At 44.6% G+C, this 17,750-nt stretch overlaps 1 protein-coding gene across 14 annotated transcripts in view; it reads right to left on the reverse strand.

Moving 5' to 3' along the window:
* Positions 1-17,750, reverse strand: part of cadpsb (Ca2+-dependent activator protein for secretion b) — a 172,671-nt gene that overhangs the window by 110,632 nt on the left and 44,289 nt on the right. For 13 of the 14 annotated variants that reach the window (XM_062997880.1, XM_062997877.1, XM_062997875.1 and 10 more), the window contains exon 3: positions 4,657-4,989. In XM_062997880.1, coding sequence (XP_062853950.1) covers positions 4,657-4,989 — 333 coding nt within the window. Of the gene's footprint in view, positions 1-4,656; positions 4,990-14,008; positions 14,098-17,750 lie in introns of those variants that run through there. The other variant, XM_062997881.1, reaches the window with a different exon arrangement.

Below are 17,750 nucleotides of genomic sequence, written 5' to 3' on the forward strand. Positions count from 1 at the left end.
GGGTCTTGCTCAAAGGCCCAACAGAGGCAATTTGGCAGTGGTGGGGCTGGAACCAGCAACCTTTTAATTACTAGTCCAGTAACTTAACTGCTGAGCTACTACTGCACATTGTTCTTAAATATACACATACAGTGTATCACAAAAGTGAGTACACCCCTCACATTTCTGCAAATATTTCATTATATCTTTTCATGGGACAACACTATAGACATGAAACTTGGATATAACTTAGAGTAGTCAGTGTACAGCTTGTATAGCAGTGTAGATTTACTGTCTTCTGAAAATAACTCAACACACAGCCATTAATGTCTAAATAGCTGGCAACATAAGTGAGTACACCCCACAGTGAACATGTCCAAATTGTGCCCAAATGTGTCGTTGTCCCTCCCTGGTGTCATGTGTCAAGGTCCCAGGTGTAAATGGGGAGCAGGGCTGTTAAATTTGGTGTTTTGGGTACACTTCTCTCATACTGGCCACTGGATATTCAACATGGCACCTCATGGCAAAGAACTCTCTGAGGATGTGAGAAATAGAATTGTTGCTCTGCACAAAGATGGCCTGGGCTATAAGAAGATTGCTAACACCCTGAAACTGAGCTACAGCATGGTGGCCAAGGTCATACAGCGGTTTTCCAGGACAGGTTCCACTCGGAACAGGCTTCGCCAGGGTCGACCAAAGAAGTTGAGTCCACGTGTTCGGCGTCATATCCAGAGGTTGGCTTTAAAAAATAGACACATGAGTGCTGCCAGCATTGCTGCAGAGGTTGAAGACGTGGGAGGTCAGCCTGTCAGTGCTCAGACCATACGCCGCACACTGCATCAACTCGGTCTGCATGGTCGTCATCCCAGAAGGAAGCTGACGCACAAGAAAGCCCGCAAACAGTATGCTGAAGACAAGCCGTCCAAGAACATGGATTACTGGAATGCCCTGTGGTCTGACGAGACCAAGATAAACTTGTTTGGCTCAGATGGTGTCCAGCATGTGTGGCGGCGCCCTGGTGAGAAGTACCAAGACAACTGTATCTTGCCTACAGTCAAGCATGGTGGTGGTAGCATCATGGTCTTGGGCTGCATGAGTGTTGCTGGCACTGGGGAGCTGCAGTTCATTGAGGGAAACATGAATTCCAACATGTACTGTGACATTCTGAAACAGAGCATGATCCCCTCCCTTCGAAAACTGGGCCTCATGGCAGTTTTCCAACAGGATAACGACCCCAAACACAACCTCCAAGATGACAACTGCCTTGCTGAGGAAGCTGAAGGTAAAGGCGATGGACTAAACCCAATTGAGCACCTGTGGCGCATCCTCAAGTGGAAGGTGGAGGAGTTCAAGGTGTCTAACATCCACCAGCTCCGTGATGTCATCATGGAGGAGTGGAAGAGGATTCCAGTAGCAACCTGTGCAGCTCTGGTGAATTCCATGCCCAGGAGGGTTAAGGCAGTGCTGGATAATAATGGTGGTCACACAAAATATTGACACTTTGGGCACAATTTGGACATGTTCACTGTGGGGTGTACTCACTTATGTTGCCAGCCATTTAGACATTAATGGCTGTGTGTTGAGTTATTTTCAGAAGACAGTAAATCTACACTGCTATACAAGTTGTACACTGACTACTCTAAGTTATATCCAAGTTTTATTTCTATAGTGTTGTCCCATGAAAAGATATAATAAAATATTTGCAGAAATGTGAGGGGTGTACTCACTTTTGTGATACACTGTACATTTTATTCATGGCATTTCGCAGAAGCTTTTATCCAAAGTGACTTAAAATTATGACTGAATACAATTCGAGCAATTAAGAATCAAGGGCCTTGTTCAAGGGCCCAACTTGGCAGTAGTGGGGCTTAAACCAGCAACCTTCTGAGTACTAGTTCAGTACCTTAACCACTGAGCTACCACGACCTATATGTAATCATTAATAGTAAGTGACTTAAAGTGACCATGACCTAACACTAAACCACTATGTACTATGATACGTACCAGTCTTTTTTTACCCACTATTTCTGTGCACTACATAGGGCACAACAACTACTGGCTGCAACTGGCTACTACACACTATATAGTGCACTATAAAAAGCATATAAAGTCATTAAGAATTTGGGGTGGCACGGTGGCTAAGTGGCTAGCACTGTCGCCTCACAGCAAGAAGGTCCTGGGTCCAAAGACTGGTACCTTGACATTTGACATTTTTTCTTTTCAGCAAAGACATTGTAGAATGAAATCACTTCCACATGAGTGTGTGGAACGAGTGTTTAAGCAGTAAATATTCTCAGATGAGTAACAAGAAAACAACGAGTTCTGTTTCTGAACAGCTTGTACCATGAAATGAAAACTGTTAGAACGTAATGTGACGCTGCTTAATGAAACCTCAAGTCTCTAAAAGTCATCTGTGTAAGAATTACGTGGTATTGTTTGTCTCGTGTTCTTTTAGAACACACACACACACACACACACACTGAAAAAATTCATAACAAAGTCAAATGAATAAAAATTAGCTCTTCCTATCACTAATTCATTGTCTGTTCTGTTTCAGGGTTGCAGTGGCTACAATTCAAAATTCAAATTCAAAATTCGAAATTCAAAAAACACCCTGGACAGTTCACCACATTCATACCTAGGGCAATTTAGTAGCACACAGACTCAGGGAGAACATGCAAACTCCACACAGAAAGGACCCGAACAGCTCCAACTAGGACCCAAACCTAGGACCTTCTTGCTGTGAGGTGACAGTGCTACCCACCGTGCCGCCCACCCTTCCTATCAGACAACTGTAATTCACATGTGTGAAAATGTCCGTGTATAATGAGAACATGCAGGCAGGAAGATAATGATCAAATCTATTAAACTGATGAGAAGATGTCCGTTTTTTATTCTTACTTAATCTCAACAAGGCCTCTAATCACGGCTTTGAAAGAATAAATTAACGCTCATTATTCATAGACCTAATTTCAGATGTTGCAGGATTTGCTTAAAGCAGTATTAATAAATGATACATTTTCAGACACAGAAATGGACGACGTTCTTCAAGAAGATTTTTCCCAACTTCATTTAATCATAATTATTTTTTATAACTCTTTCATCTTGATCAGTGGTTCTGACACCTCTGGGAAACACTCCTTTTCAAATCCATAGATGCTTACTTACTTATACTTAAGAGCAATGTAAAGCAGCTGATCACATTTTGCATTACAATAAAAACATAAACTCATTAAGAGGACTCTGAGAATGTTGGGTACCTACACCAGCTCTCTGTTCTGTCTGTTCTGTACATGTACATCTGGGCCATTCCACCGAATGGGTGCCATTTGTGTATAGTAACTTAATGAAACTAAACTTTGTTTATCTTTGTTTAACACTGAATCTAGTAACACTTGTACTTAACTACTCAGAATGTGTTTTAATCAATCTCAGGCAACTTTGTTTAATTTTACAAGGTTTCTAAGTGGAAGATGGTTGTATATGAGTAGGACTGAAAGTAATGCCAAGTTCACATTACACCACTTTCGGAGTTGTCAGGTCACTGTACAGTTCACACTACACAACTGGATCTCTTGCAATCGGGAGTCTTTTAAGACGTTGTGGATTTTACACTACACGACTGATCGGTGATAGGGGGTTTCACTGTACATGATTCACCATCATGAGGAATCGCAGATGAGTCTGTCTGGTCTCCCAAACTACGTTTTGTCACGAAAACAAATGCGAGAAGTGATGAGGGGTTTAATTGATACCGCGTCCAAAAATGCACGTCAACAATAAAAGGAAAAATAAATTAATCTGAGTGGATGTGGCTATGCGACCAGCAGGGATTGTTGTGTTCTGTAATGAGTTGGAGGTAAATAAATATTTTTTGCTATGCATTGCTGGTATTATAGTTTGGCGTGGACAATAAGATCACAAATACTGTAAAGCTTGTGTGTGTGCCGATGTATTCTGATAAAAACCATATTATGCCCCTGTCCAACCTTTTTACAACCCCGGGTTTCCCCTCACCCAGTATCTTGCGCTCTCATTGGCTGTAGTTCGACATAGCACTCGCAACCTGCTCGCAATGCCTTTCACACTACAGGATTTGAAGTCGCAGACAGGTGCAGATATTTAACATGCTAAATGTTTTTTTTGCGCTTGGATCGAGTTGTTGAACAGTTTACACATAGCGTACGAAAGCCTAGTTTCTTAAAAATTCTTAAAAATATGTTATGGAAAATAAATATTACAAACATGGATGATATTTAAAGTCACCAAACAATGCAAGAAAAAAGGATTTCTGAAAGATTTTACTCATATATAATTGTAAAGTGTAGTGTTAGAGAGTGGAGAGTTACTACCACTACTATACTAGTATTTCAGTGTTATAGGAAGTTTTTATTAATGTTCTGAATTATATATCCTAAGTTTGCAATTAGATCAATGTGCAGGACACTTTGCTTAATTAGGAAATGCATAATTAAATGTAAATTAAAGTCATATACGTGTGTCCAGATGAACTGATTCAACTTTGTGGATTTGTGTAACTGTATTATTGAGCAAGCAACAAGAGATAAGGCTTCAATGCGCCCACATTGCAGTCCACAGTGGTAAACAGAAACTTTCAAACCCTGTCTTTATATCGCTTTAGCTAAATTATCACTACTCCATTGACAGCTCACTCACCTGGCAGGCCTGGTACAGCAGCTGGTGTTCGAACTTCTTGATGCCGAGGATCTGCTGGAACATCTCGTAGAGCTGGTCTTTGCTGAGGATGAGCTCGGATGCGGCGCTGGCAGTCATGCGCTGCTGAGCCTTGCGTGGGTCCTCGTCCCCGCGGTAGATGGTATCAAACTTGGCCATCCAGGAGCTCAGCACCGTCTCCTTGCTCAGGCCATCGATCTCAGGCAGGCTGCGAACGCGCTTCTCGATGTGGCGCTTGAACACTTCGCGGCAGTCCATGGCTGAGAAGCCTCCTGTCTGAACCATCTTGGCCACACGGTCGCTCTTCAGAAACATCTAGGAATCGAATATCAAAAGAGTAGATATTTAATACATCTGCAATGAGTCATCTCACTACAAACCTCTCAGACAAGACTAAAGAGTCCGAGTGTCTATATTTAACCATGTTACTGTGAATTACGGCTTGTAAAAACAAATCATGAAGTAGCTCATACTGTATGACAGTTTTAGTACGAGGAAAACAGTAGTAATACGTACTAATAATAGCAATATAAAGATATATAATAACAGTAGTAACACATCATTTCGTCTAATTGCTTGTGTTCCATAACAATAGCTGTTCATTCTTAGAAAATAATAAGAGCTCAGGTGGTGCAGCAGTAAAAAAAGCAAGTGCAAATCTCAGGGCACCCACACAGACAATGATTGGCTTTTTTACTGGCTCATATGGAGATTGGTGTGTGACTCTCCTAGGCGAGACTGATCCCCATATGAATCCGCCAAGTGCAGGTGAAAAAATGCAGTTGGCTACTGCACACGTGTCAGAGGGGGCGTGTGTTAGTCACGACTCTCCTCGGTCAGAGTGGAAATGAGCAGCAGTAGAAAAGAGGCAAAATGCAGTCGGGTAATTGGATATGACCAGATTGGGAGTACAGTTGGGGAAAAAGGCCATGTGTATGTGTGTATATACACTGATCAGCCATAACATTAAAACCACCTCCTTGTTTCTACACTCACTGTCCATTTTATCAGCTCCACTTACCATATAGAAGCACTTTATAGTTCTACAATTACTGACTGTAGTCCAGTTATTTCTCTACATACCTTTTTAGCCTGCTTTCACGCTGTTGTTCAATGACCAGGACCCCCACAGGACCACCACAGAGCAGGTATTATTTAGGTGGTGGATCATTCGTAGTGGTGGAGCACTGCAGTGACACTGACATGGTGGTGGTGGGTTAGTGTGTGTTGTGCTGGCATGAGTGGATCAGACACAGCAGCGCTGCTGGAGTTTTTAAATACCGTGTCCATTCACACTCCTGCCTAGCTGGTTCACCTTGTAGATATAAAGATATAATCGCTCATCTATTGCTGCTGTTTGAGTTGGTCATCTTATGGACCTTCATCAGTGGTCACAGGACGCTGCCCACGGGGAGCTGTTGTCTGGATATTTTTGGTTGGTGGACTATTCTCAGTCCAGCAGTAATAGTGAGGTGTTTAAAAACGCCAGCAGCATTTCTGTGTCTTATCCACTCATACCAGCACAACACACACTAACACACCACCACCATGTCAGTGTCACTGCAGTGCTGAGAATGATCCACCACCCAAATAATACCTGCTCTGTGGGGGTCCTGACCATTGACCATTGTAGAACTACAAAGTGCTTCTATATGGGAAGTTAAGCTGATAAAATGGACAGTGAGTGTAGAAACAAGGAGGTGGTTTTAATGTTATGGCTGATCAGTGTAAGGGTAAAACTCTGTTTATCATCTTTTAACTACACTGATGTTGTTAGGAAGAGCTTTTATATATTGACTGCACCTTTATAAATTCTGATATGCATGTTTAATTAGCACTTGTAATGAACTCTCCGCTACTGACTACTGTTTAAAATCTACATTCAAGATGCCGAGCAGGTTTTGCTGACGTAGTTTATGTTCATATTAGTCCTACCTCAAAGCCATGATCCCAATATTACACTGTTTGTACACTGTGAGTTGTTATGAAGCTTAGTAATATGATAACTGATGGGATGCAATAAGCTACGGTTAACCATAACTGTTGTTAAGTTGGTTTTTGCACTAGCCTTTCGCTGAAATTTAACTCCACCTGTCTTGGAGGAAGCACATGCTAACCCTTACTCTTACAGATGGCTGGCTGTTGTGTGATAGTAATGCTAATCTGACTATAGAGGAACAGTGCACTACAGAAGTACAGCTTCTCTGGAAAGTAGCCTAGACTTATTACATCACAGTGTAATAACTTTAATGACCACAATGAGTAATAAAACTCATTCCAATCAGCTTGGGGAAACTGTGTCCTAGGACCTTTGTTTAATATTCTACAATATGATGGATGAACCAGCATCTATTGTAATATAGTGAGATAATGTAGCACGGTCGTAACATGAACAGAAATTGAAACTTCAAATTTTCACAGCTTTGAAATGATGGGGCCGGTGTGGGCACGAATGTTGCCTTCATAAAGCATTTTTCTCATAGTCCTCCCCTCTTTGACTTTCTCTAAATTATTTGGTCTGTCTGTTGCTAGTCAGCACACAAAAGTGTGATTTGTTCTTCGCTCCTACGGCGCTGGCAGTATAGCATGGTTTATCATAAGGGTCTGACTAACATCTGACTCCCACCCACCGTTACATACAATGTCTTCGGATTATATCTCAAACTCTTACATTTAGGTGCAAGTAAAATGTGATTTATGTTGTTTTTTCTAAATTCGAGAGGGTCTGCTGAGATGTTTGGCAGCTGCTTTTCATTGGTTTAGAAGTCCCTCTCCAGTGCATCATTCAGGAAGATAAATGGAACTCTAAATTGATGTCTGGTTGGACTTCAGATGACGACATTCCACAAACCATTTTAAAGAAATAAAATCTTGTTTAAATTGGAAAGAGTATGTGGATAAACATAACATTGGGACTCTACTGTAACTTTATTGAATTATAATATATTTGGTATAGCGGTTTAGTAGACTGAATAATTACACTGTGTTAATACTATATGACCAAATATACACCGATCAGCCATAACATTAAAACCACCTCCTTATTTCTACACACATTGTCCATGTTATCAGCTCCACTTACCATATAGAAGCACTTTGTAGTTCTACAATTACTGACTGTTGTCCATCTGTTTCTCTGCATGCTTTGTTAGCCCCCTTTCATGCTGTTCTTCAATGGTCAGGACTCTCCCAGGACCACTACAGAGTAGGTATTATTTAGGTGGTGGATCATTCTCAGCACTGCAGTGACACTGACATGATGGTGGTGTGTTAGTGTGTGTTGTGCTGGTATGAGTGGATAAGACACAGCAGTGCTGATGGAGTTTTTAAACACCTCACTGTCACTGCTGGACTGAGAATAGTCCACCAACCAAAAATATATCCAGTTAACAGTGCCCTGTGGGCAGCGTCCTGTGACCACTGATGAAGGTCTAGAAGATGACCAACTCAAACAGCAGCAATAATAGATGAGCGATCATCTCTGACTTTACATCTACAAGGTGGACCAACTAGGTAGGAGTGTCTAATAGAGTGGACAGTGAGTGGACACTTTATGTAAAAACTCCAGCAGCGCTGCAGTGTCTTATCCACTCATACCAGCACAACACACACTAACACACCACCACCATGTTAGAGTCACTGCAGTGCTGAGAATGATCCACCACCTAAATAATACCTACTCTGTGGTGGTCCTGACCATTGAAGAACAGCATGAAAGGGGGCTAAAAAGGTATGCAGAAAAACAGATGGACTACAGTCAGTAATTGTAGAACTACAAAGTGCTTCTATATGGTAAGTGGAGCTGATAAAATGTACAGTGAGCATAGAAACAAGGAGGTGGTTTTAATGTTAAGGCTGATCAGTGTATGTGAACCATATCATGAGCCGGTTGGGCGTCCCATTCCAAAAATCACTCATATTGATTTGGAAACTCCCCCTTTTTGCAGCTTTAACAGAGTAATGCTAAGGTCACACTACACGACTTTCACAGTGGTCAGATCGCTGTACAGTTCACAATACACAACTTGATCTCTTGTAATTGGAAGTCTTTTAAGTTGTGGTTTTTAAACTACACGACTGATCGGCGATAGGCAGTCACACACTACACCATCTATCACCAGGAGGAATCAACAATGAGTCTGTCTGGTCTTACAAGCTACGTTTTGTCATGAAAACTCAAGCAAAAAGTGACCAAGGGGTTTAATGATACTATGTCCAAAAATGCACGTCAACAAGAAGCAAGCGATCAAAGTTATTTGTGCGTTGCTATGTACCAAAAAGCAAGGAGAAAAAAGAAAAGAATCTGGGTGAATCACAGCCAGCAGGGATTGTCTGTTATGTTCTGCAGAGAGAGCTGGAGGTAAATAAATAATTTTGGAAGGCAACGTTGGTATTATGGTTTGAAATAGACGATAAGGTCACAAATTCTGTAAAGCTTGTGTGTGCCAATGTACTGTATTATAAAAGAAACTATATTATGCCTCTGCCTCATACATTTACAACTCCTCCCCCGAGTTTCCCCTCACTCTGTATCTTGTGTTCTCATTGGCTGGAGTTCGACAATGCACTCACTGATCATAACCTGATCGCAACACTTTTCAAACTACTGGATTTTGAGTTGCCGACAGGTCCAAATATTTTTCCTGAGTCTGCGAGTCTCGAGTCGTTGATCAGTGTACACTTAGTGATCGAGAGCAGATTTTAGAGCCTTAAGCGACCACTGATTTACCTCCAGGCTGGCGCATCTGTTGGCGACCGTTGTGAACTAGACACAAGTTACACAAGACTGAGGTTCAGTCATGCCGGAATTGTTTTTCCAAACTGGTGTAGCATATACTGAGGATTGGTTAATTACACTGTGTTGATACTATATGGCCAAATATATGTGGACCTGATCATGAGCTGGTTGGACATCCTATTCCAAAATTACACATATTTATTTGGAACCTCACCCCTTTTTGCAGCATAACAAAGGAAGAAGCATAAGACTCTGATGCTCTGTCATGACAGAATTGTTTTCCAAACTGTTGCCACAAAGTTGGAACCATATCATTCAACAATGGCAATGGCTACAAGTACTAAACTCCAAAATTACTACAGCTGTCCACATACTTTTGGCTGTATAGTGTATATTATTAACACGGATGAAGTGGACTTCCGGCAGTCACAAAGCAGAGTCATTTGCATGTTAACACTTATCTATTTCTGACGCCCACAATGTGTATTATGGGGCCGTGAGGTGATGGCAGATCTGATATGATGACAGTGTTTGTAGCTGGTGAGAACGAGTCTGTCTAAGCTTAGACTGCAGTAACTCCATCAGCAGCAGAGTGAAGGGTGCTGATGAGGCCTTCTGTGTACCTCATCTGCTGTATTCCAAGGGAATTAAAGGGGATTGGATGTATTTATGCCTTCATAAACTGTTTAAAGGAAGCTGTAATTTAATTCAGTGGTTGCTTTGTAATTGCGTTTATATGGGTTGTGGGTGGACAGTGTAAATCATGTTGACCTTTTAGTGTCATTATTAATATACCTGTTTTGTTTTTACAGTATTGGTTGTTTCTATCTGTGAGTGAAGCTTATTTAAAATTAATCAATGCTCAGTAGTGTATGTGTGTATATACACAGATCAGCCATAACATTAAAACCACCTCCTTGTTTCTACACTCACTGTCCATTTTATCAGCTCCACTTACCATATAGAAGCACTTGGTAATTCTACAATTACTGACTGTAGTCCATCTATTTTTTTACATACCTTTTTAGTCTGCTTTCACCCTGTTCTTCAATGGTCAGGACCCCCACATTACAGTATCACCACAGAGCAGGTATTATTTGGGTGGTGGATCATTCTCAGCACTGCAGTGACACTGACATGGTGGTGGTGTGTTAGTGTGTGTTGTGCTGGTATGAGTGGATCAGACACAGAAGTGCTGCTGGAGTTTTTAAATACCGTGTCCACTCACTGTCCACTCTATTAGACACTCCTACCTAGTTGGTCCACCTTGTAGATGGAAAGTCAGAGACGATCGCTCATCTATTGCTGCTGTTTAAGTTGGTCATCTTCTAGACTTTCATCAGTGGTCACAGGGCGCTGTTCACAGGGCGCTGTTGGCAGGATATTTTTGGTTGGTGGACTATTCTCAGTCCAGCAGTGACAGTGAGATGTTTAAAAACTCCATCAGCATTGCTGTGTCTGATCCACTCATACCAGCACAACAAACAATAACACACCACCACCATGTCAGTGTCACTGCAGTGCTGAGAATGACCCATGTCACTAATACCTACTCTGTGGTGGTACTGTGGGGTCCTGAAAGGGTGAAAGCAAGCTAAAAAAGTATGTAGAGAAACAGATGGACTACAGTTAGTTATTGTAGAACTACAGAGTGCTTCTCCTATGTGGTAAGTGAAGCTGATAAAATGGACAATGTGTGTAGAAACAAGGAGGTGGTTTTAATGTTATGGCTGATTGGTGTATATGCTTGTATTTTTACAGATACTGAGCTATCCACAAAATATGTGAACACCTGACCATAAGCTTTTTAGAGATCCTATTTCAAAACCGTGTATAATAATATAGAGCTGGCATCCTGTTTGTGGCTATAAAAGCCTCTACTTTATCAGAAAAAGCCTTCCAGACGATTGTGAACAGTGTCTGGAAGGGAGTTGTTACCTATTAAGTAAAAAAAGACTTTTAAGGTCAAGCAGTCATGCTGACGGCACTCAGGTGGCGCAGCGGTAAAACACGCTAGCACACCAGAGCTGACATTTCGAACTCGTCGCTTTGAATCTCAGCTCTGCCATCCGGCTGGGCTGGGTGCCTACATGAATAACGATTGGCTGTTGTTCATACAGGGTGAGAGCCGGATAGGGACTCCTCATAACTTATGCAATTACGACCTCTGCTGGCTGATTAATGGCGCCTGCACAGAGTTGAGGAATAATGCATTGATCAGGGTGTGGCTCTCCGTACACAAAGCTGATCCACATATGAACTCGCCTTGTGCAGGTGAAACGATGCAGTCGGCTACTGCACACGTGTCGAAGGGGTCGTGTGTCAGTGTCTATCTCCTGAATCGGGGTGGGGATTGGTATTAGTAGAGAGAAAGCATAATGCAGTTCGGTAATTGGACGCGCTAAAGTCGGGAGAAAAAAGGGAAGAAAATGCATAAACAAATATATATATATAAAGCAGTAATGCCAGACCAGCCCTGGTTTAAAATTAGTCTTCCTTTTCACCCCAGTATTGATCAGTGGAGTTGAGGTCAGGTCTTATTATCATTAAGTTATCAGAATATCACATTGAACTTATAATTTTATTATATTTTACAAGATATACAATTTAAATCAACCAAATTATTGAAAAATAAATATTAGGCTCATAAAATGCCTCATTCATAAACCAGACATGACATCAGAGTTCTCCTCCTTCCTTAAAACAGACACACTGACTGCATTGGCTTCTTTTTTTGTATAAATGCCATTAAAAGCAAAAAAGCTTTAATATTATGCAAATGATTTTTTGCTGTTATAAACTGTCCCTTTTAACAAAGACTGAAACATGGCCCTGGGTTCCCGGTCTATAATTCTGCATTGTATTTATCAACACAACCTAATTAACATCTGCAGGGACCCAAACCATAGCAACAGAAAATAATGACATAATGACATAGTGACCGTAGCACAGAAATACTTTATGAGTGAATCCATTACCATACAAATGTTCTTATTGTGTGTGTGTGTGTGTGTGTGTGTGTGTGTGTGTGTGTGTGTGTGTACTTGAAGCTAAAAATACTGTTTTGTACTGTAATGTCGCTTGAGGTCAGATTTGCACCTCACTTTATTAAACTCATTTATTAAAATTCAATGCGATTACAAAACTAAAAGCAATTTCAGATAAAAATATTAAACATGTACCTGTAATGTATATGTAATTAGTTGCATAATATGCACAGCAGCATTATAACCTTCCGTTGTTGCCATTAAAATGCTCTAATACTGGCTTATCTTTTTATTTAATATAATATTTTATATGCATTTCTCCCCAGTTTTCCTGCCAATTTAGTCATATCCAATTACCTGATTGCATTTCACTTCCTGTACTGCTGCTGACCTCCACTTGTGATTGAGGAGAGCCATGACTATCAAACGCCCCCTCCGACACGTGTGCAGTAGCCGACTGCTTCTGTTTAACCGCATAATGCTGATTCATATGCACTGATGGTCTGTAACGCGGTACTTAGTAACGAGTAATCTAACGCGTTACTATTTCCAATCCAGTAATCAGATTAAAGTTACTTATCCAAGTTACTGTGCGTTACTATTTTTGTCATTTTCCTTAGTGAAAATATATTTTTGCTTTCTTCTTGGCAGGGGCGGAGCCAGGGGGTGGCCAGTGGTTGCCAGTGGTTGCCATGGCCACCATAAAGTAATCTTCGGCCACCATAAAGTAATCTTCGGCCACCCCTCTGGCCCCCCACCACCGCTTTGCCGGCAATTTTTTTGCGGAAGCATTTCTGCACGCAGGAGCAGCGCACCTCAGATGAGTAGTTCTTCACCAAAACAGTGCAGTAATACACTCAACATAAATGTCAACCACCAACACAATTACAGAAGTACTGTAGTACTATTTAGTATTATTCGTGGCGCGCTACGAGTAAAAGCGCCAGTTGGCTCTGCGCATTCCAGTGTTGCCAGATTGGGCGATTATCCGCCAAATTGGGCGGATTTTGTTGGAAAACAATTTAATAGCAGGTAAATAACACTTCTATTTGAAAGAAAATCTTCAGTTTTAAGAAGCTCCAGCATTGTAGAAGGCTATTAAAAGTAAAGTCAATTGTCAATGCTGATTTAGCGTAATAGTGTTGGTCAGTCTGTATCATATTCTTGAAAGAAAATTAAAATTTGTTTTCCATGCATTCACACTAGCATGTTCTGGGATTCAATCGAGTCTCATCAGTACACACAAGTTGGCAGCCAAATGATAAAGTATTGCAAAGGAATATCTTTGAAATATTCCGCATTATATGACTAATAAAGTAACTTGTAATCTAACTAAGTTACTTTTTAAAGGAGTAATCAGTAATCAGTAATCAGATTACTTTTTCAAGGTAACTATGCCATCACTGTTCATATGGAGATTAAAATTAAAGATCAAGATTAAGATTCCTTATTGATCCCCATAAGGGGAATTCAAGTGTTACAGCAGCTCCAGCACAGTGTAAGTACAGTAATTAGAAGCCGCTCAGGTGGCGCAGCGGTAAAGTACGCTAGCTCACCAGAGTTGGGGTTTCGAATACATTGTATCGTGTTAGGATCCGCCAGCACTTACCTTTCATTTTCAGGGTTTCCCAGCGTTTTGTTTTCATTCCGGTTTGTATTTTGTTTTTCTCCGTTTTCTTTAGTTTCCCCGATCGCTTTTGTTCTTGGTGGTGGTTTGCGTTTGCTTTCCCGTTTTGCTCCCTTCTCCCCCTAGCGGCCTGGAGCGGTACTGTTTTCGGAGGTTGCTGCGGTACCAGCCAATAGATCGCTGGAGGGCGGACCCCTCACACACCTGCGCCTCATTCCTCATCTCATCAACTCCTGCATTTAAACGCCGGCTTTTCTCTCACTCGTCGCCAGATTGCCTGCTTGCCATACGGTACACAGACGGCCGTTCGTTGTGTCCTTAAACCGTGAGTCCTCTTCTTGTACCTTCTCCTCTTTAACGTATTTTGTTTTTCATCGCCTCCTAGACCTTCCCCCCGTTCCTGCGTTCCTGCCGTTCCTGGTTTCCTGTGTTCCTGCCGTTCCTGGTTCTCCTATGTTCCTGCCGTTCCTGGTTCTCCTGTGTTCCTGCCGTTCCTGGTTTTCCTGCCGTTCCGCCGTTCCTGGTCATCCTGCATTCCTGCCGTTCTTGGTTCTCCTGCGTTCCTGCCATTCCTGGTTCTCCTGCCATTCCTGGTCATCCTGCATTCCGGTTCATCACTCCTGGTCATCAGTCCGCCCTGCAGTTCCCCGGCGCTTCCAGTACCGCTCCTGCCGCTCCCCTCTCGTTTTCTGTTATCTTTTTGGTTGTTTGTTTTTGTCGTTTATTTATTATTTGTTTAAATAAAATATCGTATTATCACTTCTGGGTTTTGTTGTTTGTGCACTCGCCTTTGGGTTCCCCCCTAGTCTTTGGTGGGTTATTAACTAACCCTAACAGTACAATCTGGCCACCATGGAACCCACGGGTGCACAAACGGTTGAGGGGATCCTTATCCGCCATAACCAGATGCTGGGGACACTCAGCCAGCAGCTCGCTGACTTGACCCAGCAGGTAGTACGTCTAATACCTCCTAATCCTGTACCTCTTGCTCCTTCCCAGGTTCCGGTCGTACCTCCGACGGGTCCCGTGGTTCCAGGGTCCTCCGTGGAAACACCTGTCCCCAACCCCGAGCCCTTCTGTGGAGACCTGGAGAGGTGCAGAGGGTTTTTGTTCCAATGCGAATCCATTTTCCGTCAGCGTCCCACTACCTTTGCCACCGAGGCCAGTAAGGTGGCCTTTATTATTGGTCACCTGAGAGGCAGGGCCCTGACCTGGGCCGAAGCGGTACAGTCACAGACGGACCCTCGAGAGGGCTCGTTTGTTGACTTCCTCGCCCGGTTCAGGACAGTGTTTGACCACCCGGATTATTCGGGGAGTGCCTCTTCCCGACTATTTTCCCTGCACCAAGGTTCCCGGTCCGTGGCTGATTATTCTATTGAGTTCTGGACCTTGGCCGCCGACTCGGGGTGGAACGACGAGGCCCTCCGGGAGGCTTTCCGGCAAGGTCTCATCGACTCCCTGAGGGATGAGTTGGCGGCAAGGGACGAGAGCCCCGACCTCCACTCCCTGGTAGCTCTGGCCATCCGCTTGGATAACCGCCTCCGCAGCCGCCGCCATGAAAGGGCGGCCAGAACCGGTTCCAGGCTACCTTCCCCTTTGACCTGTTCGAGCCCCTCAGAGCCCTCAGGTGCCTCCAGTGTTGCCCCTATACCCTTAGTACCAATGCCTGAACCCATGCAGTTGGGGCGTGCCCGGTTAACCCCCCAGGAGCGGGCTAACCGCTTCAGGGCCGGGCAATGCCTTTATTGTGGTCAGGCAGGCCATATTCTCCGGGCATGCCCTGTCCGGCCAAAAGAGGGCGCCCGTCAGTAGCCGTGGGGGTACTGGCGGGCGACTCTCAGCTATCCCCCCTCCCACAACTATCCCAATCCTCCCAGCAACGCCACCTCCGCATGCAGGCAACCCTTTGTTGCCATGGCTGCTCGGTCCCTCTCCAGGCCTTGGTGGACTCGGGTGCGGAGGACAACCTGTTAGACGAAGGGCTGGCAAGTCAGCTGGGGGGGACCCTGGAGCCCCTGGACCCTCCTATCACTGCGCGAGCCCTGGATGGACGGATCATTGCCCGGGTGACCCACCGTACCGCGCCTTTGTCCCTGATCCTCTCAGGAAACCACCGGGAGACCCTCTCCTTCGTAGTTATCAAAGCTCCTCAGACCCCCCTGGTCCTAGGCTACCCCTGGTTGGCACGTCACAACCCCCACATCGACTGGGCTCGTGGACGAGTTGTGGCTTGGAGCGACTTTTGCCACGCCAATTGTCTGGTCTCCGCCATCCCTCAGCCGGGGAACGGGACAAGCACCACCCCCTCTGCAGCATCCCCTGACCTGTCCAAGGTGCCCCGGGAGTACCACTTCCTCCGCGAGGTGTTCAGCAAGTACCGGGCCCAGTCTCTACCCCCTCACCGACCCTACGATTGTGCCATCGACTTGCTGCCTGGTGCCCCACTGCCTACCAGTCGGCTCTATAACCTCTCTCGTGCTGAGAGGAGCACGATGGAGAGCTACATCTCGGAGTCTCTGGCCGCCGGAATCATCCGCCCCTCATCATCTCCCGTAGGAGCTGGTTTCTTTTTTGTCGAAAAGAAGGATAAGACCCTGCGGCCATGCATCGACTACCGGGGCCTCAACCAGATCACGGTCAAGAACCGGTATCCCCTGCCGTTGATGTCGTCGGCCTTTGAACCCCTGCACAGTGCTACCATCTTCACAAAGTTGGACCTGCGTAACGCGTATCACCTGGTGCGGATCCGAGAAGGCGACGAGTGGAAGACGGCGTTCAACACCCCGCTCGGCCACTTCGAGTACCTCGTAATGCCCTTCGGGCTTTGTAACGCCCCAGCAGTCTTCCAAGCCTTGGTCAACGATGTGCTCAGAGACTTCCTCAACCGGTTCGTGTTCGTCTACCTTGACGACATCTTGATTTTTTCCAAGTCCCGGGAAGAACACGGAGCGCATGTCCGGAGGGTCCTCTCTCGGTTATTAGAGAACAGATTGTTCGTCAAGGTCGAGAAGTGTGAGTTCCACGTCGACTCTGTGGAATTCCTCGGGGTCGTTCTGGAGAGCGGCCAGGTTAGAGCCGACCCCCACAAGATCCGAGCGGTCACAGAGTGGCCTACCCCTACCACTCGGAAGGAGCTCCAACGCTTCCTGGGTTTCGCTACTTCTACCGACGATTCATCCGAAACTACAGCCACGTGGCAGCACCCCTCACTCGCCTCACCTCGACTAAGATTTCCTTCACCTGGCCCCGGGAGGCAGAGGAAGCTTTCCTCCGGCTCAAGACTTTGTTCACTTCCGCCCCCATCCTCATCCAGCCCGACCCCGACAAGCAGTTCGTGGTGGAGGTGGATGCATCCGATACTGGGGTAGGGGCTGTGCTCTCCCAGCGGGTGAGTCCCGAGAACCCTCTGCACCCTTGTGCTTTTTTTTCACGTCGCCTTTCTTCAGCTGAGGCCAATTACGATGTCGGGGACCGTGAGCTACTGGCGGTGAAACTGGCCTTGGAGGAGTGGAGGCACTGGCTGGAGGGGGCCGCTCAGCCCTTTGTCGTCTGGACGGACCACAAGAATTTGTCTTACGTCCAGACGGCAAAGAGGCTGAACGCCAGGCAAGCCAGATGGGCACTGTTCTTCGCCCGTTTTGATTTTACTTTGACCTACCGGCCTGGATCCCGGAACATCAAACCGGACGCCCTCTCTCGCCAGTTTGCCCCGAAGGAAGCCCTC

Source organism: Trichomycterus rosablanca, chromosome 6, assembly GCF_030014385.1.
Source record: "Trichomycterus rosablanca isolate fTriRos1 chromosome 6, fTriRos1.hap1, whole genome shotgun sequence".
In the NCBI taxonomy this organism is placed as follows: domain Eukaryota; kingdom Metazoa; phylum Chordata; class Actinopteri; order Siluriformes; family Trichomycteridae; genus Trichomycterus; species Trichomycterus rosablanca.